We start from the raw sequence: 25,157 nt of genomic DNA on the forward strand, positions 1-25,157 counted from the left end.
TATGTCATATTTAGTTATTAAGGGTAGATTTAGTGAATCTTAACTTTTTCCAGTGGGAAGTAGCCTATTTTGTAGCTTGGTAAAAAAAAAAATCAGAGTAGCTTCTCCAACACTGTGTCCTGGGATTCCATCACGCTTGATTCAGCACCATGGAGAGCCCCCCCCACACACACACACCTTCTGACCACACTTTTCGATCGATAGGGTGCAAGGACAGGTCAGAGGAGCAATAGAGAGTACAAGGTCCTGCAATAGCCTAAACTCAATACGAAACAGCGACTGAAAAGGGCAACACATCCACACACACTCAACATTATTTGGTTTCCTTGGAGCGCGACTGAGCTATGCGCTGACTTCTCCTTGCTGGTGTACTGCTTCCATCTAGCGGTGGAATATGGTACTACAACATTTAGAGAACAGTAATTTTGTTATCTGATTGAGCACCCTACAATTATGCGGAACAGCAAGTCTGAACAAAACCAGCAGTTCACTTCCGAGTGTAGGTCTGGCTCCCTCCCCTCACACACCCCTCCCTGAAAGGTATCGGAGAGAGAGGCTCAACCAACAACAAGTTGTGACAAATCCTTTTTTTAAATCAAGGACAGGGAGTTTCTCACACAAAACTCAGGTTGGGCGGTGAGAACCATGCAAGTGTTTCACTGAATGGACCGAACGGAAGAATCGATTTGAGTGGAAGTTTATTTTTCTTCTTCTTTCAGTTGAGCCTGGCATACCTCATCCTCTCGTGTCTAACGTGTTTAAAGGATTGGAAATGCCTGGGAACGAGAGAGTTTCTCGTCTCTTGAAAGAGATCATTCAAAAGCCAGGGAACGACGCGTGCGCAGACTGTGGTGCGCCTGGTAAGTTGAAATGTGATGCTGATGTTATAACTTTGCTGCAAAGAACCTTCTAGCCTAGACGTTCTAGATGAGAGGGGTGGGAGTTGGCATGCAACAGGTCCTGACATGTATAGGTAGAAAAATACCTTCAGCCTATTTTAGGTCTATTTGAGTTGCTCTGGGAATGTTAGGAGCAGAATAGGTCTACTTGCATTTTAAATCGACTTTTCATTTGTAACCTAACGGTGAACCAGAATCTGGCTTTACACGACACGTTGGTTCAGAAATGTAAGGACGTTGTTTCCAAAAGTATGTATTTATGTGGGCTTCAGTCTGCAACGTGGTCTCGGAGCATTTCGTATTATTCTGTACTTTAAATCCGAAACGCCATTTAGTATGATATGTTATGTTTCGTATGCATTTGTGGATGTCCGTCTCCATTTCTTATGGTATGTTACGCATTGCAATTCGTACAATATGTTCTGAAATGCAATTCGTACAATATTTGACGAATTTTCTAAACGTATGACATGTTACGAATTCTAATTTGTTGTAGCTCTATTTGTTAGGGGTTAATGTTAGGAGCTGAACAGGTGTTGTGCCGAAAATATCCCTCTGCCAGAACCCCCCCCCCCCTTCTATTTTCTTTAATTTTGTGGTTAGAGTCAAATACTTTCGGTGGCACACATCAGAGTCAAATACTTCTATAGAACAAACTTCACGCCAGGCAGGATAGGCAACCGAAATGAATCATTCATATATGTGTGTTATATTAAACATAGAGGAGGGAGTAGAGCGGCGTCTTGCCGCCCGGGGGGGCGGGCGGGCGCTGAACGGGGAGTTCACCCAGGGCGCCATACAAGCTAGAACCGCCACATACACTTGAAACAAATAGCCAAACCCGAAAACTGCAGACAAAAATGCTTTCTGCTACTAAGATCAGTGAAATGTAGGCTACACTGACAATGGAGTGAAAAGCAGAAATCTCAACTAGCAAGTCGCAGCAATGAAGAACGGGAAAGGGGGAGAATTCTGGCAGGGGGGAGATTTTCGGCACAACACCGGCCCGCTCATTAGGCAGGATTAGGTGGCCGCCTATGCATGGCGATTAGCGAGGGTGGTTTTTCTGAGCTAAACTGACCAAGACCCAACTCCAACAACACATAAGACCTCACTTAATTCTGCCCAAAAACAATGACATATTCCAACCAATGGCATAATTATGGGCTTTTTAGGTGAGCGCTGATGCCTGCCTGTGATAAGCAGTGCCCACTTTGTCAAAGGCAGGGAGGCAAGATATGTATGTATAAATACGTATAGCGGTAAGAATACTATATCCAGAGTCAGTACATAGGGGTAAACATACTATATACAGGGTCAGTACATAGGGGTAAACATACTATATACAGGGTCAGTACATAGGGTTAAACATACTATATACAGGGTCAGTACATAGGGGTAAACATACTATATACAGGGTCAGTACATAGGGGTAAACATACTATATACAGGGTCAGTACATAGGGGTAAACATACTATATACAGGGTCAGTTCCAGTACCATATTATAATGTACAAGGATACTGGATGACTTAAATGTAATGTAATGGATCTATAGAGGTAGATATGTATAGGGGTAAACATACTATACACAGGGTCAGTACCATATTATAATGTACAGGGACACTGGATCTATAGAGGTAGATATGTAGAGGGGTAAACATACTATATACAGGGTTAGTACCATATTATAATGTACAGGGACACTGGATCTATAGAGGTAGATATGTAGAGGGGTAAACATACTATATACAGGGTCAGTACCATATTATAATGTACAGGGATACTGGATCTATAGAGGTAGATATGTAGAGGGGTAAACATACTATATACAGGGTCAGTACCATATTATAATGTACAGGGACACTGGATCTATAGAGGTAGATATGTACTGGAGAGGGATATGTAAACATACTATATACAGGGTCAGTACCATATTATAATGTACAGGGATACTGGATCTATAGAGGTAGATATGTAGAGGGGTAAGGTGACTAGGCATCAGGATGTATGATTAACAGAGTAGCAGCAGCGTATGTAATGATTGTATCCGAGTGGGTGTGTGTAGTTTATAAATGTGTATATGTTATGTTTGTGTGAGTAAATGATGGAGGGAGTGTATTTGTATTTATTGTGGATCCCCATTAGCTGCTGACCAAGCAGCAGCTACTCTTCCTGGGGTCCAGAAAAATGAAGGCTGTTTATGCCATTTTAAAAACATTACAATATATTCACAGATTTCACAACACACTGTGTGCCCTCAGGCCCCTACTCCACCACGACCACATATCTACATTACTGAATCAATGTGTACGTATAGTGTGTATGTTATCGTGTGTGTGCGTGTGCGTGTGCGTGTGTGTGTGTGTGTGTGTGTGTGCGTGCGCGTGCGTGTGTGTGTGCGTGCGTGTGTGCGTGCGTGCGTGCGTGCGTGTGTGTGTGTGTGTGCGTGTGTGCGTGCGTGTGTGTGTGTGTGCGTGTGTGTGTGTGTGTGTGTGTGTGTGTGTGTGTGTGTGTGTGTGTGTGTGTGTGTGTGTGTGTGTGTGTGTGTGTGTGTGTGTGTGTGTGTGTGTGTGTGTGTGCGTGTGTGTGTGTGCGTGCGTGCGTGTGTGTGTGTGTGTGTGTGTGTGTGTGTGTGTGTGTGTGTGTGTGTGTGTGTGTGTGTGTGTGTGTGTGTGTGTGTGTGTGTGTGTGTGTGTGTGTGTGTGTGTGTGTGTGTGTGTGTGTGTGTGTGTGTGTGTGTGTGCGCGTATGTGTCTGTGTTAATGTTTCTGTTGCTTCACAGTCTCCGCTGTTCCATAAGGTGGATTATTTTTCATCTGTTTTTTTAAATCACATTTTACTGCATCAGTTACCTGATGTGGAATAGAGTTCCATGTAGTCATGGCTCTATGTAGTACTGTGTGCCTCCCATAGTCTGTTCTGGACATTGGGACTGTGAAGAGACCTCTGGTGGCATGTCTTGTGGGGTATGCATGGGTGTCCGAGCTGTGTGCCAGTACTTTAGACAGACAGCTCGATATATTCAGCATGTCAATACCTCTCATAAATACAAGTAGTGATGAAGTCAATCTCTCCCCCACTTTCAGCCAGGAGAGATTGACATGCATATTATTAATATTAGCTCTCTGTGTTAGAGGTCGACCGATTAATCGGAATGGCCGATTAATTGGGGCCAATTTCAATGTTTTCATAACAATCGTTAATCGTCATTTTTGGACACCGTTTATGGCTGACTACATTGCACTCCACGAGGAGACTGCGTGGCAGGCTGACTACCTGTTATGGGAGTGCAGCAAGGAGCCAAGGTAAGGTGCTAGCTAGCATTAAACTTACCTTATAAAAAACAATCAATCTTCACATAATCACTAGTTAACTACACATGGTTGATGATATTACTAGTTTATCTAGCTTGTTCTGCGTTGCATATAATCGATTCGGTGCCTGTTAATTTATCATTGAATCACAGCCTACTTCGCTGAGCGGGTGATGATATAACAAGCTCATTCGTGAAAAAAGCACTGCCGTTGCACCAATGTACCCAACCATAAACATCAATGCCTTTCTTTAAAATCAATACACAAGTATATATTTTTAAACCTGCATATTTAGCTAATATTGCCTGCTAACATGAATTTCTTTTAATTAGGGAAATTGTGTCCCTTCTCTTGTGTTCTGTGGAAGCAGAGTCAGGGTATATGCAGCAGTTTGGGCCGCCTGGCTCGTTGCGAACTGTGTGAAGACCATTTATTCCTAACAAAGACCGTAATTAATTTGTCAGAATTGTACATAATTATGACATAACATTGAAGGTTGTGCAATGTAACAGCAATATTTAGACTTATGGATGCCACCCATTCGATAAAATACGGAACGGTTCCGTATTTCACTGAAATAATAAACATTTTGTTTTCGAAATGATAGTTTACGGATTTTACCATACTAATGACCTAAGGCTCGTATTTCTGTTATTATGTTATAATTAAGTCTATGATTTGATAGAGCAGTCTGACTGAGTGATGGTAGGCAGCAGCAGGCTCGTAAGCATTCATTCAAACAGCACTTTCGTGTGTTTTGCCAGCAGCTCTTCACTGTGCTTCAAGCATTGAGCTGTTTATGACTTCAAGCATATCAACTCCCGAGATTAGTCTGGCAATACTACAGTACCTATTAGAACAGACAATAGTCAAAGGTATATGAAATACAAATGGTATAGAGAGAAATAGTCCTATAATTCCTATAATAACTACAACCTAAAACTTCTTACCTGGGAATATTGAAGACTCATGTTAAAAGGAACCACCAGCTTTCATATGTTCTCATGTTCTGAGCAAGGAACTTAAACCTTAGCTTTTTTACATAGCACATATTGCACTTTTACTTTCTTCTCCAACACTTTGTTTTTGCATTATTTAAACCAAATTGAACATGTTTGATGATTTTATTTGAGACTAAGTTGATTGTATTGATGTATTATATTAAGTTAAAATAAAAGTGTTCATTCAGTATTGTTGTAATTGTCATTATTACAAACATATATATATATAAATCGACCGATTAATCGGTATCGTCTTTTTTTTGGGTCCTCCAATAATAGGTATGGGCGTTGAAAAATCATAATCGGTTGACCTCTGCTCTGTGTACATCCAAGGGCCAGCTGTGCTGCCCTGTTCTGAGCCAATTGCAATTTGACAACACTACTTAACTGTAGTCAAGGTGCGACAAAACTAGAGTCTGTAGGACCTGCCTTGTTGATAGTGTTGTTAAGGCAGAGCATCGCTTTATTATGGACAGACTTCTCCCCATCTTAGCTACTGTTGTATCAATATGTTTTGACCATGACAGTTTACAACCCAGTGTTACTCCAAGCAGTTTAGTCACCTCAACTTTCCACATCATTTATTACATGATTTAGCTGAGGTTTATTGTTTAGTGAATCATTTGTCCCACATACAATGCTTTTATTTTTTAAAATATTTAGGACTGACTTATTCCTTGCCACCCATTCTGAAACTAACAGCAGCTCTTCATTAAGTGTTGCAGTGATTTCACTCTCTGTAGTAGCTGACGTGTGTAGTGTTGAGTCATCCACATACATAGACACTCTGGCTTTACTCAAAGTCAGTGACATGTCCTTAGTAAAGGTTGTGTGTGTGTTGGAGCGACAGTGTGTGTAGTGTGTAGGGCTCTGTGAGGTGTGTGTGTTGGAGTGACAGTGTGTGTAGTGTGTAGGGCTCTGTGAGATGTGTGTGTTGGAGTGACAGAGTGTGTAGTGTGTAGGGCTCTGTGAGGTGTGTGTGTGTGTGTTGGAGTGTCAGTGTGTGTATTGTGTAGGGCTCTGTGAGGTGTGTGTTGGAGTGACAGTGTGTGTAGTGTGTAGGGCTCTGTGAGGTGTGTGTGTTGCAGTGACAGTGTGTGTAGTGTGTAGGGCTCTGTGAGGTGTGTGTGTTGGACTGACAGTGTGTGTAGTGTGTAGGGCTCTGTGAAGTGTGTGTGTTGGAGCGACAGTGTGTGTAGCGTGTAGGGCTCTGTGAGGTGTGTGTGTTGGAGTGACAGTGTGTGTAGTGTGTAGGGCTCTGTGAGGTGTGTGTGTTGCAGTGACAGTGTGTGTAGTGTGTAGGGCTCTGTGAGGTGTGTGTGTTGGAGCGACAGTGTGTGTAGTGTGTAGGGCTCTGTGAGGTGTGTGTGTTGCAGTGACAGTGTGTGTAGTGTGTAGGGCTCTGTGAGGTGTGTGTGTTGCAGTGACAGTGTGTGTAGTGTGTAGGGCTCTGTGAGGTGTGTGTGTTGCAGTGACAGTGTGTGTAGCGTGTAGGGCTCTGTGAGGTGTGTGTGTTGCAGTGACAGTGTGTGTAGCGTGTAGGGCTCTGTGAGGTGTGTGTGTTGGAGTGACAGTGTGTGTAGTGTGTAGGGCTCTGTGAGGTGTGTGTGTTGCAGTGACAGTGTGTGTAGCGTGTAGGGCTCTGTGAGGTGTGTGTGTTGCAGTGACAGTGTGTGTAGCGTGTAGGGCTCTGTGAGGTGTGTGTGTTGGAGTGACAGTGTGTGTAGTGTGTAGGGCTCTGTGAGGTGTGTGTGTTGCAGTGACAGTGTGTGTAGCGTGTAGGGCTCTGTGAGGTGTGTGTGTTGCAGTGACAGTGTGTGTAGTGTGTATGGCTCTGTGAGGTGTGTGTGTTGCAGTGACAGTGTGTGTAGTGTGTAGGGCTCTGTGAGGTGTGTGTGTTGGAGTGACAGTGTGGGTAGTGTGTAGGGCTCTGTGAGGTGTGTGTGTTGCAGTGACAGTGTGTGTAGTGTGTAGGGCTCTGTGAGGTGTGTGTGTTGCAGTGACAGTGTGTGTAGTGTGTAGGGCTCTGTGAGGTGTGTGTGTTGCGTGTGACAGTGTGTGTAGCGTGTAGGGCTCTGTGAGGTGTGTGTGTTGCAGTGACAGTGTGTGTAGTGTGTAGGGCTCTGTGAGGTGTGTGTGTTGGAGCGACAGTGTGTGTAGTGTGTAGGGCTCTGTGAGGTGTGTGTGTTGGAGCGACAGTGTGTGTAGTGTGTAGGGCTCTGTGAGGTGTGTGTGTTGCAGTGACAGTGTGTGTAGTGTGCTACTTGGCAGTCTGATGGCATGAGGACAGAAGAATGCTGGGCAGATGCTGGATACTGCAGTAGTCCCTGGACAAGACATGCACTGACTACACTCACACGTTAATATTGGCATCTGCCAAGTCCCTCGAGAAGTCACTCATTAAATGTCATTTATGTATATGGGGAATAGGCCAGTTTAGTACCCAAAGGTCCCAGTACACGGGGCAATAACATGCATTTAGAAGTAGCATTCAAATCCTTTTTGAATTAGATTCCCCCGCAGTCTGAAATGAGGCCTACTCAGCGCTACAGACACCATCAGTCTGAAATGAGGCCTACTCAGCGCTACAGACACCATCAGTCTGAAATGAGGCCTACTCAGCGCTACAGACACCATCAGTCTGAAATGAGGCCTACTCAGCGCTACAGACACCATCAGTCTGAAATGAGGCCTACTCAGCGCTGCAGACACCATCAGTCTGAAATGAGGCCTACTCAGCGCTACAGACACCATCAGTCTGAAATGAGGCCTACTCAGCGCTACAGACATCATCAGTCTGAAATGAGGCCTACTCAGCGCTACAGACATCATCAGTCTGAAATGAGGCCTACTCAGCGCTACAGACACCATCAGTCTGAAATGAGGCCTACTCAGCGCTACAGACACCATCAGTCTGAAATTAGGCCTACTCAGCGCTACAGACATCATCAGTCTGAAATGAGGCCTACTCAGCGCTACAGACACCATCATGTGATTATCAGAATGAGAGAAAGTAGGATATGAAAGGGAACAACAGTAAGACTGTAGGTCAACACTACTGTCGGCTACCGGGGCACTTCCAACAGAACAGACCTATAGGTCTACCGCAATGTAGACCAACGCAGGGTTTCTGTGGCCTACGCTGACTTTATCATAGGGGATACAACGGTGTAGTAGGTTAAAGATACACACACACACACACTCCGTGGCTTGGTAGCTGGCCCTGCACCAGGCTGTGTCAGGTAGATAAGATGGGTGTGGTCAAGCTAAAGTAAACGCAGGTATGAGCCAATCGAGGGAGATGGGAGACATTCAGTACAAATGTTAAATCAAAAGGAAGGTTTCTCTTCCCTGACTGCCTTCATTTCTGCTCTGAAGGTATGTGGTCCAGCACTTTGTACTGAGTTGTAGTGTGGTATGTTGTTGTACGTCCTATACACCTTATCATTGGATCTTTACAGAGAATCTGCTCCTTGCTCAAGAGGACAAAGGTCAAAGCAAGCATTCCAAGTTTTTCGATGTGAAATGTCGGTTTTTCTAAAGGTATTCCATTTTATCTAGTACCACAAACTCCCAATGAAACCACATACCTCTCTATGTTCTCTGTTCTACCTCTCTCTCTCTCCCTCCTTTCCTCCATCAGATCCTAGTTGGGGCTCCTGTTCCTTAGGGGTGTTCATCTGTGTTCAATGTTCCGGGATCCACAGGAATATTCCCGACATCGGAATGAAGGTCAAATCCCTCAGCCTCTCCCGCTGGGAAGACCAGGAAGTGAAGGTGAGCTGCTCACCAAAATTACCCAAATTGCAATATTCGCTAATGTACATTTCTTCAAATCCAATCGGCTCTGTGTTCATTGCTATTTATAAATCATTTCAAATGCTTTATCTGTGCTTGATTGAGCTTGCCTGGCTTGACAGACCGACAGAGTCGTCCCAAAATGGCAAACCCCGCCCATCTGTCACTCCAGGCAGGCTAGAGCTGACGCTCAAAGTACTTGGAAGATTTGAAATAGTTTTTGAACCCATGACTATACATAGTCCTTTATGACTGAGTCATAACTCCGTGATGAACCTGATATGAATATGAAATGAAACAGGCTTTTGTCCCGTCCATCCTGAAGAACAGGGCATTATCCTGTAGGAAATGAATGGTTGAGTCATAACTCCGTGATGAACCTGATATGAATATGAAATGAAACAGGCTTTTGTCCCGTCCATCCTGAAGAACAGGACATTATCCTGTAGGAAATGAATGGTTGAGTCATAACTCCGTGATGAACCTGATATGAATATGAAATGAAACAGGCTTTTGTCCCGTCCATCCTGAAGAACAGGACATTATCCTGTAGGAAATGAATGGTTGAGTCATAACTCCGTGATGAACCTGATATGAATATGAAATGAAACAGGCTTTTGTCCCGTCCATCCTGAAGAACAGGACATTATCCTGTAGGAAATGAATGGTTGAGTCATAACTCCGTGATGAACCTGATATGAATATGAAATGAAACAGGCTTTTGTCCCGTCCATCCTGAAGAACAGGACATTATCCTGTAGGAAATGAATGGTTGAGTCATAACTCCGTGATGAACCTGATATGAATATGAAATGAAACAGGCTTTTGTCCCGTCCATCCTGAAGAACAGGACATTATCCTGTAGGAAATGAATGGTTGAGTCATAACTCCGTGATGAACCTGATATGAATATGAAATGAAACAGGCTTTTGTCCCGTCCATCCTGAAGAACAGGACATTATCCTGTAGGAAATGAATGGTTGAGTCATAACTCCGTGATGAACCTGATATGAATATGAAATGAAACAGGCTTTTGTCCCGTCCATCCTGAAGAACAGGACATTATCCTGTAGGAAATGAATGGTTGAGTCATAACTCCGTGATGAACCTGATATGAATATGAAATTAAACCGGCTTTTGTCCCGTCCATCCTGAAGAACAGGACATTATCCTGTAGGAAATGAATGGTTGAGTCATAACTCCGTGATGAACCTGATATGAATATGAAATGAAACAGGCTTTTGTCCCGTCCATCCTGAAGAACAGGACATTATCCTGTAGGAAATGAATGGTTGAGTCATAACTCCGTGATGAACCTGATATGAATATGAAATGAAACAGGCTTTTGTCCCGTCCATCCTGAAGAACAGGACATTATCCTGTAGGAAATGAATGGTTGAGTCATAACTCCGTGATGAACCTGATATGAATATGAAATGAAACAGGCTTTTGTCCCGTCCATCCTGAAGAACAGGACATTATCCTGTAGGAAATGAATGGTTGAGTCATAACTCCGTGATGAACCTGATATGAATATGAAATGAAACAGGCTTTTGTCCCGTCCATCCTGAAGAACAGGACATTATCCTGTAGGAAATGAATGGTTGAGTCATAACTCCGTGATGAACCTGATATGAATATGAAATGAAACAGGCTTTTGTCCCGTCCATCCTGAAGAACAGGACATTATCCTGTAGGAAATGAATGGTTGAGTCATAACTCCGTGATGAACCTGATATGAATATGAAATGAAACAGGCTTTTGTCCCGTCCATCCTGAAGAACAGGACATTATCCTGTAGGAAATGAATGGTTGAGTCATAACTCCGTGATGAACCTGATATGAATATGAAATGAAACAGGCTTTTGTCCCGTCCATCCTGAAGAACAGGACATTATCCTGTAGGAAATGAATGGTTGAGTCATAACTCCGTGATGAACCTGATATGAATATGAAATGAAACAGGCTTTTGTCCCGTCCATCCTGAAGAACAGGACATTATCCTGTAGGAAATGAATGGTTGAGTCATAACTCCGTGATGAACCTGATATGAATATGAAATGAAACAGGCTTTTGTCCCGTCCATCCTGAAGAACAGGACATTATCCTGTAGGAAATGAATGGTTGAGTCATAACTCCGTGATGAACCTGATATGAATATGAAATGAAACAGGCTTTTGTCCCGTCCATCCTGAAGAACAGGACATTATCCTGTAGGAAATGAATGGTTGAGTCATAACTCCGTGATGAACCTGATATGAATATGAAATGAAACAGGCTTTTGTCCCGTCCATCCTGAAGAACAGGACATTATCCTGTAGGAAATGAATGGTTGAGTCATAACTCCGTGATGAACCTGATATGAATATGAAATGAAACAGGCTTTTGTCCCGTCCATCCTGAAGAACAGGACATTATCCTGTAGGAAATGAATGGTTGAGTCATAACTCCGTGATGAACCTGATATGAATATGAAATGAAACAGGCTTTTGTCCCGTCCATCCTGAAGAACAGGACATTATCCTGTAGGAAATGAATGGTTGAGTCATAACTCCGTGATGAACCTGATATGAATATGAAATGAAACAGGCTTTTGTCCCGTCCATCCTGAAGAACAGGACATTATCCTGTAGGAAATGAATGGTTGAGTCATAACTCCGTGATGAACCTGATATGAATATGAAATGAAACAGGCTTTTGTCCCGTCCATCCTGAAGAACAGGACATTATCCTGTAGGAAATGAATGGTTGAGTCATAACTCCGTGATGAACCTGATATGAATATGAAATGAAACAGGCTTTTGTCCCGTCCATCCTGAAGAACAGGACATTATCCTAGGAAATGAATGGTTGAGCTGCATATTGCACATTCAAAACAATCCACTGGAAGGAATTGTCTGTGTTTAGTGGTTAATACGTGGTATGACACATGCAATCATGACTCATCCGCCCGTCTGTTCTGTCTCTCTCAACTTCTCTCTTTCTCTGTGTGTGTTGGTGGGTGTGTGTTACAGTTCATGGAGGAGAAAGGGAACGAATTGATGAAGCAGAAATATGAGGCGTTTGTTCCTGTCTACTACTACAAACCCACCCACAAAGACTGCCAGTAAGTGTGCCTGTGCCTGTGTGTGTGTGTGTGTGTGTGTGTGTGTGTGTGTGTGTGTGTGTGTGTGTGTGTGTGTGTGTGTGTGTGTGTGTGTGTGTGTGTGTGTGTGTGTGTGTGTGTGTGTGTGTGTGTGTGTGTGTGTGTGTGTGTGTGTGTGTGTGTGTGGTGACCATGGCAACGGGACCATTGTAATAATGACATTGTGATGAGGCTAGGCTGGCTAGGGCAGGATACTGAAAGGACACACACACACACACACTGTCTATTCTCTATCATGATCAATCCCTCAGAAAGACATTAGGATGAAGTGCACATTGTAATACGTTCCATAATAAGATCATAAGTGGTTTTCCTGTGATGTTTAATGTGTAGGAGGACGAATCATTGAGTTTCAGTCATGTGTTTTAGACTAGTTATAGGATGTTTCCTTGTTCATTATTTCCTCTCTCTCTCTCTCTCTCTCTCTCTCTCTCTCTCTCTCTCTCTCTCTCTCTCTCTCTCTCTCTCTCTCTCTCTCTCTCTCTCTCTCTCTCTCTCTCTCTCTCTCTCTCTCTCTCTCTCTCTCTCTCTCTCTCTCTCTCTCATACCAAAACCCCAAGACAAAACACACCACAATACAAAAACCCCATGCCACAACCTGGCCTGACCCAATACATAAAGATAAACACAAAATACTTCGACCAGGGCGTGACAGAAACCCCCCTAAGGTGCGGACTCCCGAACGCACCTCAAAACAATAGGGAGGGTCCGGGTGGGCGTCTGTCCATGGTGGTTGCTCCGGCGCGGGACGTGGCCCCCACTCAGTCAATGTCTCAGTCCCTTCTCCTCGCGTCCCTGGATTGTCCACCCTCGCCGCCGACCATGGCCTAGTAGTCCTCACCCAGAACCCCACTGGACTGAGGAGCAGATCGGGACTGAAGGGCAGCTCGGGACTGAGGCAGCTCGGGACTGAGGGAAAGCTCGGGAGTGAGAGAAAGCTCGGGAGTGAGAGTCAGGAGTGAGAGGAAGCTCAGGAGTGAGAGAAGGCTCAGGAATGAGAGGAAGCTCAGGAGTGAGAGGAAGCTCAGGAGTGAGAGGAAGCTCAGGAGTGAGAGGAAGCTCAGGAGTGAGAGGAAGCTCAGGAGTGAGAGAAGGCTCAGGAATGAGAGGAAGCTCAGGAGTGAGAGGAAGCTCAGGAGTGAGAGGAAGCTCAGGCAGGTTGATGGATCTACCAGATCCTGGCTGACTGGCGGATCCTGGCTGACTAGCGGATCTGGCAGATCCTGGCTGACTGGTAGATCCTGGCGACTGGCGGATCCTGGCTGACTGGCGGATCCTGGCTGACTGGCAGATCCTGGCGACTGGCGGATCCTGGCTGACTGGTGGATCCTGGCTGACTGGTAGATCCTGGCGACTGGCGGATCCTGGCTGACTGGCAGTTCTGGCGGATCCTGGCCGACTGGCGGATCCTGGCCGACTGGCAGTTCTGGCTGACTGGTGGATCCTGGCCGACTGGCGGATCCTGGCTGACTGGCAGTTCTGGCGGATCCTGGCCGACTGGCGGATCCTGGCCGACTGGCAGTTCTGGCTGACTGGCTGCTCCACGCTGACTGGCGGCTCTGGCTGCTCCATGGGGGCTGACAGCTCTGGCGGCTTCTTACAGACTGACAGCTCCTTACAGACTGACATCTCCTTGCAGACTGACAGCTCCTTGCAAACTGACAGCTCCTTGCAGACTGGCAGCTCCTTGCAGACTGACAGCTCCTTGCAGACTGGCAGCTCCTTGCAGACTGACAGCTAATTGCAGACTGACAGCTCCTTGCAGACTGGCAGCTCCTTGCAGACTGACAGCTCCTTGCAGACTGGCAGCTCCTTGCAGACTGGCAGCTCCTTACAGACTGACAGCTCCTTGCAGACTGACAGCTCCTTGCAGACTGGCAGCTCCTTGCAGACTGGCAGCTCCTTGCAGACTGACAGCTCCTTGGAGACTGACAGCTCCTTGCAGACTGACAGCTCCTTGCAGACTTACAGCTCCTTGCAGACTGGCAGCTCCTTGCAGACTGGCAGTTCTGGCTGCTTCTTGCAGACTGACAGCTCTGGCTGCTTCTTGCAGACTGACAGCTCTGGCTGCTTCATGCAGACTGACAGCTCTGGCTGCTGCATGCAGACTGACAGCTCTGGCTGCTCCATGCAGACTGACATCTCTGGCTGATCCATGCAGACTGACATCTCTGGCTGCTCCATGCAGACTGACATTTCTGGCTGATCCATGCAGACTGACATCTCTGGCTGCTCCATGTGGGCTGACAGCTCTGGTGGCTTCTTACAGACTGGCAGCTCCTTGCAGACTGACAGCTCCTTGCAGACTGACAGCTCCTTGGAGACTGACAGCTCCTTGCAGACTTGCAGCTCCTTGCAGACTGACAGCTCCTTGCAGACTGACAGCTCCTTGCAGACTGGCAGCTCCTTGCAGACTGGCAGCTCCTTGCAGACTGACAGCTCCTTGCAGACTGACAGTTCTGGCTGCTTCTTGCAGACTGACAGCTCTGGCTGCTTCATGCAGACTGACAGCTCTGGCTGCTCCATGCAGACTGACATCTCTGGCTGATCCATGCAGACTGACATCTCTGGCTGCTCCATGTGGGCTGACAGCTCTGGCGGCTTCTTACAGACTGGCAGCTCCTTGCAGACTGACAGCTCCTTGCAGACTGGCAGCTCCTTGCAGACTGGCAGCTCCTTGCAGACTGACAGCTCCTTGCAGACTGGCAGCTCCTTGCAGACTGGCAGCTCCTTACAGACTGACAGCTCCTTGCAGACTGACAGCTCCTTGCAGACTGGCAGCTCCTTGCAGACTGGCAGCTCCTTGCAGACTGGCAGCTCCTTGCAGACTGACAGCTTCTTGGAGACTGACAGCTCCTTGCAGACTGACAGCTCCTTGCAGACTGACAGCTCCTTGCAGACTGGCTGCTTCATGCAGACTGACAGCTCTGGCTGCTTCATGCAGACTGACAGCTCTGGCTGCTCCATGCAGACTGACATCTCTGGCTGATCCATGCAGACTGACATCTCTGGCTGCTCCATGCAGACTGACATTTCTGGCTGATCCATGCAGACTGACATCTCTGGCTGCTCCATGTGGGCTGACAGCTCTGGTGGCTTCTTACAGACTGGCAGCTCCTTGCAGACTGACAGCTCCTTGCAGACTGGCAGCTCCTTGCAGACTGGCAGCTCCTTGCAGACTGACAGCTCTGGCTGCTCCATGCAGGCTGGCAGCACCTTGCAGACTGGCAGCTCCTTGCAGACTGGCAGCTCCTTGCAGACTGAAAGCTCTGGCTGCTCCATGCAGACTGACAGCTCTGGCTGCTCCAATAAGACTGGCAGCTCTGGCTGCCCTATGCAGGCTGACAGCTCTGACTGCTCCGTGCAGGCTGACAGCTCTGGCTGCGCTGAACAGACAGGAGACTCCAGCAGCGCTGTAGAGGAAGAAGGCTCTAGCTGCGCTGAACAGGCGGGAGACTCCGGTAGCGCAGGAGAGGAGAAAGGCTCTGATAGCGCTGAACAGGCGGGAGGCTCCGGCAGCGCAGGAGAGGCGAGGCGCACTGTAGGCCTGATGCGTGGTGCTGGCACTGGTGGTACTGGGCCGAGGACACGCATAGGAAGCCTGGTGCGGGGGGCGGCTACCGGAGGGCTGGGGTGTGGAGGTGGTACTGGATAGACCGGACCGTGCAAGCGCACTGGAGCTCTTGAGCACCAAGCCTGCCCAACCTGGCTCGATGCCCACTCTAGCCCGGCCGATACGAGGAGTAGGAATATACCGCACCGGGCTATGCACCCACCTGGGGACACCGTGCGCACCACTGCATAACACGGTGCCTGCCCGGTCTCTCTAGCCCCCGGTGCACAGGGAGTTTGCGCCGATCTCCTACCTGGCATAGCCATACTCCCTGTGAGCCCCCTCCAATAATTTTTTGGGGCTGACTCTCGGGCTTCCATCCGCTCTGCCGTGCTAGCTCCTCATAATGCCGCCTCTCTGCTTTTGCTGCCTCCAGCTCGGCTTTGGGGCAACAATAATCTCCAGGCTGTTCCCAGGGTCCTTTCCCGTCTAGAATCTCCTCCCAAGTCCATTTCTCCAAGTAGTGCAGCCTCTCCCACTGTAGTTGCTGCTGCTCCTGCTCCTTGCAGACTGACAGCTCCTTGCAGACTGACAGCTCCTTGCAGACTGGCAGCTCCTTGCAGACTGACAGCTCCTTGCAGACTGACAGCTCCTTGGAGACTGACAGCTCCTTGCAGACTTGCAGCTCCTTGCAGACTGACAGCTCCTTGCAGACTGACAGCTCCTTGCAGACTGGCAGCTCCTTGCAGACTGACAGCTCCTTGCAGACTGGCAGCTCCTTGCAGACTGGCAGCTCCTTGCAGACTGGCAGCTCCTTACAGACTGACAGCTCCTTGCAGACTGACAGCTCCTTGCAGACTGGCAGCTCCTTGCAGACTGGCAGCTCCTTGCAGACTGGCAGCTCCTTGCAGACTGGCAGCTCCTTGCAGACTGACAGCTTCTTGGAGACTGACAGCTCCTTGCAGACTGACAGCTCCTTGCAGACTGACAGCTCCTTGCAGACTGGCTGCTTCATGCAGACTGACAGCTCTGGCTGCTTCATGCAGACTGACAGCTCTGGCTGCTCCATGCAGACTGACATCTCTGGCTGATCCATGCAGACTGACATCTCTGGCTGCTCCATGCAGACTGACATTTCTGGCTGATCCATGCAGACTGACATCTCTGGCTGCTCCATGTGGGCTGACAGCTCTGGTGGCTTCTTACAGACTGGCAGCTCCTTGCAGACTGACAGCTCCTTGCAGACTGACAGCTCCTTGGAGACTGACAGCTCCTTGCAGACTTGCAGCTCCTTGCAGACTGACAGCTCCTTGCAGACTGACAGCTCCTTGCAGACTGGCAGCTCCTTGCAGACTGGCAGCTCCTTGCAGACTGACAGCTCCTTGCAGACTGACAGTTCTGGCTGCTTCTTGCAGACTGACAGCTCTGGCTGCTTCATGCAGACTGACAGCTCTGGCTGCTCCATGCAGACTGACATCTCTGGCTGATCCATGCAGACTGACATCTCTGGCTGCTCCATGTGGGCTGACAGCTCTGGCGGCTTCTTACAGACTGGCAGCTCCTTGCAGACTGACAGCTCCTTGCAGACTGGCAGCTCCTTGCAGACTGGCAGCTCCTTGCAGACTGACAGCTCCTTGCAGACTGGCAGCTCCTTGCAGACTGGCAGCTCCTTACAGACTGACAGCTCCTTGCAGACTGACAGCTCCTTGCAGACTGGCAGCTCCTTGCAGACTGGCAGCTCCTTGCAGACTGGCAGCTCCTTGCAGACTGACAGCTTCTTGGAGACTGACAGCTCCTTGCAGACTGACAGCTCCTTGCAGACTGACAGCTCCTTGCAGACTGGCTGCTTCATGCAGACTGACAGCTCTGGCTGCTTCATGCAGACTGACAGCTCTGGCTGCTCCATGCAGACTGACATCTCTGGCTGATCCATGCAGACTGACATCTCTGGCTGCTCCATGCAGACTGACATTTCTGGCTGATCCATGCAGACTGACATCTCTGGCTGCTCCATGTGGGCTGACAGCTCTGGTGGCTTCTTACAGACTGGCAGCTCCTTGCAGACTGACAGCTCCTTGCAGACTGGCAGCTCCTTGCAGACTGGCAGCTCCTTGCAGACTGACAGCTCTGGCTGCTCCATGCAGGCTGGCAGCACCTTGCAGACTGGCAGCTCCTTGCAGACTGGCAGCTCCTTGCAGACTGAAAGCTCTGGCTGCTCCATGCAGACTGACAGCTCTGGCTGCTCCAATAAGACTGGCAGCTCTGGCTGCCCTATGCAGGCTGACAGCTCTGACTGCTCCGTGCAGGCTGACAGCTCTGGCTGCGCTGAACAGACAGGAGACTCCAGCAGCGCTGTAGAGGAAGAAGGCTCTAGCTGCGCTGAACAGGCGGGAGACTCCGGTAGCGCAGGAGAGGAGAAAGGCTCTGATAGCGCTGAACAGGCGGGAGGCTCCGGCAGCGCAGGAGAGGCGAGGCGCACTGTAGGCCTGATGCGTGGTGCTGGCACTGGTGGTACTGGGCCGAGGACACGCATAGGAAGCCTGGTGCGGGGGGCGGCTACCGGAGGGCTGGGGTGTGGAGGTGGTACTGGATAGACCGGACCGTGCAAGCGCACTGGAGCTCTTGAGCACCAAGCCTGCCCAACCTTACCTGGCTCGATGCCCACTCTAGCCCGGCCGATACGAGGAGTAGGAATATACCGCACCGGGCTATGCACCCACCTGGGGACACCGTGCGCACCACTGCATAACACGGTGCCTGCCCGGTCTCTCTAGCCCCCCGGTAAGCACAGGGAGTTTGCGCCGATCTCCTACCTGGCATAGCCATACTCCCTGTGAGCCCCCTCCAATAATTTTTTGGGGCTGACTCTCGGGCTTCCATCCGCTCTGCCGTGCTAGCTCCTCATAATGCCGCCTCTCTGCTTTTGCTGCCTCCAGCTCGGCTTTGGGGCAACAATAATCTCCAGGCTGTTCCCAGGGTCCTTTCCCGTCTAGAATCTCCTCCCAAGTCCATTTCTCCAAGTAGTGCAGCCTCTCCCACTGTAGTTGCTGCTGCTCCTGCTCCTTGCAGACTGACAGCTCCTTGCAGACTGACAGCTCCTTGCAGACTGGCAGCTCCTTGCAGACTGACAGCTCCTTGCAGACTGACAGCTCCTTGGAGACTGACAGCTCCTTGCAGACTTGCAGCTCCTTGCAGACTGACAGCTCCTTGCAGACTGACAGCTCCTTGCAGACTGGCAGCTCCTTGCAGACTGACAGCTCCTTGCAGACTGGCAGCTCCTTGCAGACTGGCAGCTCCTTGCAGACTGACAGCTCCTTGCAGACTGACAGTTCTGGCTGCTTCTTGCAGACTGACAGCTCTGGCTGCTTCATGCAGACTGACAGCTCTGGCTGCTCCATGCAGACTGACATCTCTGGCTGATCCATGCAGACTGACATCTCTGGCTGCTCCATGTGGGCTGACAGCTCTGGCGGCTTCTTACAGACTGGCAGCTCCTTGCAGACTGACAGCTCCTTGCAGACTGGCAGCTCCTTGCAGACTGACAGCTCTGGCTGCTCCATGCAGGCTGGCAGCACCTTGCAGACTGGCAGCTCCTTGCAGACTGGCAGCTCCTTGCAGACTGACAGCTCTGGCTGCTCCATGCAGACTGACAGCTCTGGCTGCTCCAATAAGACTGGCAGCTCTGGCTGCCCTATGCAGGCTGACAGCTCTGACAGCTCCTTGCAGACTGGCAGCTCCTTGCAGACTGGCAGCTCCTTGCAGACTGACAGCTCCTTACAGACAGACTGTCTCTAATATGGTCATACATTGAGCAGGAGGTTAGGAAGTGCAGCTGAGTTTCCACCTCATTTTGTGGGCAGTGAGCACATAGCCTGTCTTCTCTTGAGAGCCATGTCTGCCTACGGTAATTCTCAATAAGTCTGTACATAGTCAAAGCTTTCCTTAAGTTTGGGTCAGTCACAGTGGTCAGGTATTCTGCCGCTGTGTACTTTCTGTTTAGGGCCAAATAGCATTCTAGTTTGCTCAGTTTTTTTGTTAATTCTTTCCAATGTGTCAAGTAATTATCTTTTTGTCTTCTCATGATTTCCTTGGGTCTAATTGTGTTGCTGTTCTGGGGCTCTGTGTGTTTGTGTTTGTGAACAGAGCCCCAGGACCAGCTTGCTTAGGGGACTCTTCTCCAGGTTCATCTCTCTGTAGGTGATGACTTTGTTATGGAAGGTTTGGGAATCGCTTCCTTTTAGGTGGTTGTAGAATTTAACAGCTCTTTTCTGGAGTTTGATAATTAGTGGGTATCGTCCTAATTCTGCTCTGCAGGCATTATTTGGTGTTTTACGTTGTACACAGAGGATGTTTTTGCAGAACTTTGCATGCAGAGTCTCAATTTGGTGTTTGTCCCATTTGGTGAATTCTTGATTGCTGAGCGGACCCCAGACCTCACAACCATGAAAGGCAATATAACTGATTCAAGGATTTTTAGCTAGATCATAATTGGTATGTCGAAGTTTATTTTCCTTTTGATGGAATAGAAGGCCCTTCTTGCTTTGTCTCTCAGATCGTTCACAGCTTGTGGAGGTTACCTGTGGCACTGATGTCTCGGCCGAGGTGTGTGTATTCTTTTGTGTGCTCTCGGGCAACGGTGTCTGAATCGTTCCTGCGCCTGTGCATTCCTGCGCCTGTGCGTTCCTGCACCTGTCTCCCGACTCATTCATACCAGCGTGACTGAAATAGTGAGATAACAGTCTCAGGTGTCAGTGTGGTTTGTGTCTTGGCCCCTTTCACCAGGGTTTTAGACAAAAAACATTCTCTGCTGTTATGTGGCAGGTAATCTTGGAACTATCTTGAATCCTTATGTTATGTTTTAATGAGTGTCAGAGACACCTGATGTTTTCTGTGTGTCATGGTTTGTTTGAATGTGTGTCATGTGTTGTTGACTGTCAAGTGTTTATCTCATGCTGGGACCGATGGCTTGTCTCGTCCGTCGTCTCGTCTTCGTCTCGTAATCAGCAACGCTAATCCTTCCATCAGCTCTCTGGGCTTCCCAGCAGTCATCAGACAGCACTCAGCATGGATACACACACACCTCCCATCTGGTTATTATGTAGTCTGGCTGATTGCAGTACTTGACATGGACGGTTGTGTCTGAAGAGATGGAGGGAGAGAGAGCAAAGAGGGAGAGAGAGAGGAGGGAGGGAGGAGGGAGAGAGGAGGGAGGGAGGAGGGAGAGAGAGAGAGAGGAGGGAGGGAGGGAGATAGAGGAAAGAGGGAGAGAGAGAGGAGGGAGGGAGGAGGGAGAGAGATGAAATAGGGAGAGAGAGAGGAGGGAGGGAGGAGGGAGAGAGAGGAAAGAGGGAGAGAGAGAGGAGGGAGGGAGGAGGGAGAGAGAGAGGAGGAGGGAGAGAGGAAAGAGGGATAGAGAGAGGAGGGAGGGAGGAGGGAGAGAGAGAGGAGGGAGGAAGGGAGGGAGGGAGGAGGGAGATAGAGGAAAGAGGGAGAGAGAGAGGAGGGAGGGAGGAGGGAGAGAGATGAAAGAGGGAGAGAGAGAGGAGGGAGGGAGGAGGGAGAGAGAGGAAAGTGGGAGAGGGAGAGGAGGGAGGGAGGAGGGAGAGGAAAGTGGGAGAGAGAGAGGAGGGAGGGAGGAGGGAGAGAGGAAAGAGGGAGAGAGAGAGGGGGAGGGAGGAGGGAGAGAGAGGAAAGAGGGAGGGCGGAAGGGGGAGATTGGAAAGAGGAAGAGAGAGAGGAGGGAGGGAGGAGGGAGAGAGAGGGGGGAGGGAGAGAGAGGAAAGAGGGAGAGAGAGAGGAGGGAGGGAGGAGGGAGAGGGAGGAGGGAGAGAGAGGAAAGAGGGAGAGAGAGAGAGGAGGGAGGGAGGAGGGAGAGAGAGGGAGGAGGGAGAGAGAGGGAAGAGGGAGAGAGAGAGGAGGGAGGGAGGAGAGGGGAGGAGGGAGAGAGAGGAAAGAGGGAGAGAGAGAGGAGGGAGAGAGAGAGGAGGGAGGGAGGAGGGAGAGAGAGGAAAGAGGGAGAGTGCTTCTCTTTGTCTCTGAAGCTGTACACTGACCCCATCTCTAATGTTAATGAACACTTCACATTTTCCTTGCTGCCAAATGTCACATATTACACACATACACACATACACACACACACACACACACACACACACACACACACACACACACACACACACACACACACACACACACACACACACACACACACACACACACACACACACACACACACACACACACACACACACACACACACACACACACACACACACACACACACACACACTGGAGTGATAGAATCCAACCTGATCTGGGAATTTGCCGTAATATGGATGAATGTTTATTTTTGACCTATTAATTCCACGTGGTTACAGATAATGAGCTGTTTCCATCAGTATCATCAATAACTCTCTTTGATTGTTAGATCATTGTGAACTGCTGTAGTATCAGTAGTGTTCTCTGAGCCTCGTGAGGTCAGGCCCAGTGCTGTGGTACAGTGGTATCAGTAGTGTTCTCTGAGCCTCGTGAGGTCAGGCCCAGTGCTGTGGACAGTGGTATCAGTAGTGTTCTCTGAGCCTCGTGAGGTCAGGCCCAGTGCTGTGGTACAGTGGTATCAGTAGTGTTCTCTAACTCTGAGCCTCGTGAGGTCAGGCCCAGTGCTGTGGACAGTGGTATCAGTAGTGTTCTCTGAGCCTCGTGAGGTCAGGCCCAGTGCTGTGGTACAGTGGTATCAGTAGTGTTCTCTGACTCTGAGCCTCGTGAGGTCAGGCCCAGTGCTGTGGTACAGTGGTATCAGTAGTGTTCTCTAACTCTGAGCCTCGTGAGGTCAGGCCCAGTGCTGTGGTACAGTGGTATCAGTAGTGTTCTCTGACTCTGAGCCTCGTGAGGTCAGGCCCAGTGCTGTGGTACAGTGGTATCAGTAGTGTTCTCTGAGCCTCGTGAGGTCAGGCCCAGTGCTGTGGTACAGTGGTATCAGTAGTGTTCTCTGAGCCTCGTGAGGTCAGGCCCAGTGCTGTGGACAGTGGTATCAGTAGTGTTCTCTGAGCCTCGTGAGGTCAGGCCCAGTGCTGTGGTACAGTGGTATCAGTAGTGTTCTCTGAGCCTCGTGAGGTCAGGCCCAGTGCTGTGGACAGTGGTATCAGTAGTGTTCTCTGAGCCTCGTGAGGTCAGGCCCAGTGCTGTGGTACAGTGGTATCAGTAGTGTTCTCTAACTCTGAGCCTCGTGAGGTCAGGCCCAGTGCTGTGGACAGTGGTATCAGTAGTGTTCTCTGAGCCTCGTGAGGTCAGGCCCAGTGCTGTGGTACAGTGGTATCAGTAGTGTTCTCTGACTCTGAGCCTCGTGAGGTCAGGCCCAGTGCTGTGGTACAGTGGTATCAGTAGTGTTCTCTAACTCTGAGCCTCGTGAGGTCAGGCCCAGTGCTGTGGTACAGTGGTATCAGTAGTGTTCTCTGACTCTGAGCCTCGTGAGGTCAGGCCCAGTGCTGTGGTACAGTGGTATCAGTAGTGTTCTCTGAGCCTCGTGAGGTCAGGCCCAGTGCTGTGGTACAGTGGTATCAGTAGTGTTCTCTGAGCCTCGTGAGGTCAGGCCCAGTGCTGTGGACAGTGGTATCAGTAGTGTTCTCTGAGCCTCGTGAGGTCAGGCCCAGTGCTGTGGTACAGTGGTATCAGTAGTGTTCTCTGAGCCTCGTGAGGTCAGGCCCAGTGCTGTGGACAGTGGTATCAGTAGTGTTCTCTGAGCCTCGTGAGGTCAGGCCCAGTGCTGTGGTACAGTGGTATCAGTAGTGTTCTCTAACTCTGAGCCTCGTGAGGTCAGGCCCAGTGCTGTGGACAGTGGTATCAGTAGTGTTCTCTGAGCCTCGTGAGGTCAGGCCCAGTGCTGTGGTACAGTGGTATCAGTAGTGTTCTCTGACTCTGAGCCTCGTGAGGTCAGGCCCAGTGCTGTGGTACAGTGGTATCAGTAGTGTTCTCTAACTCTGAGCCTCGTGAGGTCAGGCCCAGTGCTGTGGACAGTGGTATCAGTAGTGTTCTCTGAGCCTCGTGAGGTCAGGCCCAGTGCTGTGGTACAGTGGTATCAGTAGTGTTCTCTGAGCCTCGTGAGGTCAGGCCCAGTGCTGTGGTACAGTGGTATCAGTAGTGTTCTCTAACTCTGAGCCTCGTGAGGTCAGGCCCAGTGCTGTGGTACAGTGGTATCAGTAGTGTTCTCTGACTCTGAGCCTCGTGAGGTCAGGCCCAGTGCTGTGGTACAGTGGTATCAGTAGTGTTCTCTGAGCCTCGTGAGGTCAGGCCCAGTGCTGTGGTACAGTGGTATCAGTAGTGTTCTCTGACTCTGAGCCTCGTGAGGTCAGGCCCAGTGCTGTGGTACAGTGGTATCAGTAGTGTTCTCTGAGCCTCGTGAGGTCAGGCCCAGTGCTGTGGTACAGTGGTATCAGTAGTGTTCTCTGAGCCTCGTGAGGTTGCTGGGACCAGTAGTGTTCTCTGAGCCTCGTGAGGCCAGGCCCAGTGCTGTGGTACAGTGGTATCAGTATTGTTCTCTGAGCCTCGTGAGGTCAGGCCCAGTGCTGTGGACAGTGGTATCAGTAGTGTTCTCTGAGCCTCGTGAGGTCAGGCCCAGTGCTGTGGTACAGTGGTATCAGTAGTGTTCTCTAACTCTGAGCCTCGTGGGTCAGGCCCAGTGCTGTGGACAGTGGTATCAGTAGTGTTCTCTGAGCCTCGTGAGGTCAGGCCCAGTGCTGTGGTACAGTGGTATCAGTAGTGTTCTCTGACTCTGAGCCTCGTGAGGTCAGGCCCAGTGCTGTGGTACAGTGGTATCAGTAGTGTTCTCTGAGCCTCGTGAGGTCAGGCCCAGTGCTGTGGTACAGTGGTATCAGTAGTGTTCAGCCTCGTGAGGTCAGGCCCAGTGCTGTGGTACAGTGGTATCCTCTGAGCCTCGTGAGGTCAGGCCCAGTGCTGTGGTACAGTGGTCAGTAGTGTTCTCTGAGCCTCGTGAGGTCAGGCCCAGTGCTGTGGACAGTGGTATCAGTAGTGTTCTCTGAGCCTCGTGAGGTCAGGCCCAGTGCTGTGGTACAGTGGTATCAGTAGTGTTCTCTGAGCCTCGTGAGGTCAGGCCCAGTGCTGTGGACAGTGGTATCAGTGTGTTCTCTGAGCCTCGAGGTCAGGCCCAGTCTGTTCAGTGGTATCACCTGGCCTACAGAGGTCAGGCCCAGTGCTGTTCAGTGGTATCACCTCTGAGCCTCGTGAGGTCAGGCCCAGTGCTGTGGTACAGTGGTATCAGTGTGTTCTCTGACTCTGAGCCTCGTGAGGTCACCCAGTGCTGTGGTACAGTGGTATCAGTAGTGTTCTCTAACTCTGAGCCTCGTGAGGTCAGGCCCAGTGCTGTGGACAGTGGTATCACCTGGCCTCGTGAGGTCAGGCCCAGTGCTGTGGTCAGTGGTATCACCTGGCC

General features: G+C 49.6%; 1 protein-coding gene across 1 annotated transcript in view; it reads left to right on the forward strand.

The window, feature by feature from the left end:
- Positions 1-534: 534 nt before the first annotated feature.
- Positions 535-25,157, forward strand: part of LOC124022306 (arf-GAP with dual PH domain-containing protein 1-like) — a 53,718-nt gene continuing 29,095 nt past the window's right edge. Inside the window, exons 1-3 of the mRNA XM_046337229.1 lie at positions 535-860; positions 8,860-8,993; positions 12,029-12,120. Coding sequence (XP_046193185.1) covers positions 773-860; positions 8,860-8,993; positions 12,029-12,120 — 314 coding nt within the window. The 5' untranslated portion in view covers positions 535-772. The remainder of the gene's footprint in view (positions 861-8,859; positions 8,994-12,028; positions 12,121-25,157) is intronic.

This window comes from Oncorhynchus gorbuscha, unplaced genomic scaffold (genome assembly GCF_021184085.1).
Source record: "Oncorhynchus gorbuscha isolate QuinsamMale2020 ecotype Even-year unplaced genomic scaffold, OgorEven_v1.0 Un_scaffold_1331, whole genome shotgun sequence".
NCBI classification, from domain to species: Eukaryota; Metazoa; Chordata; class Actinopteri; order Salmoniformes; family Salmonidae; genus Oncorhynchus; species Oncorhynchus gorbuscha.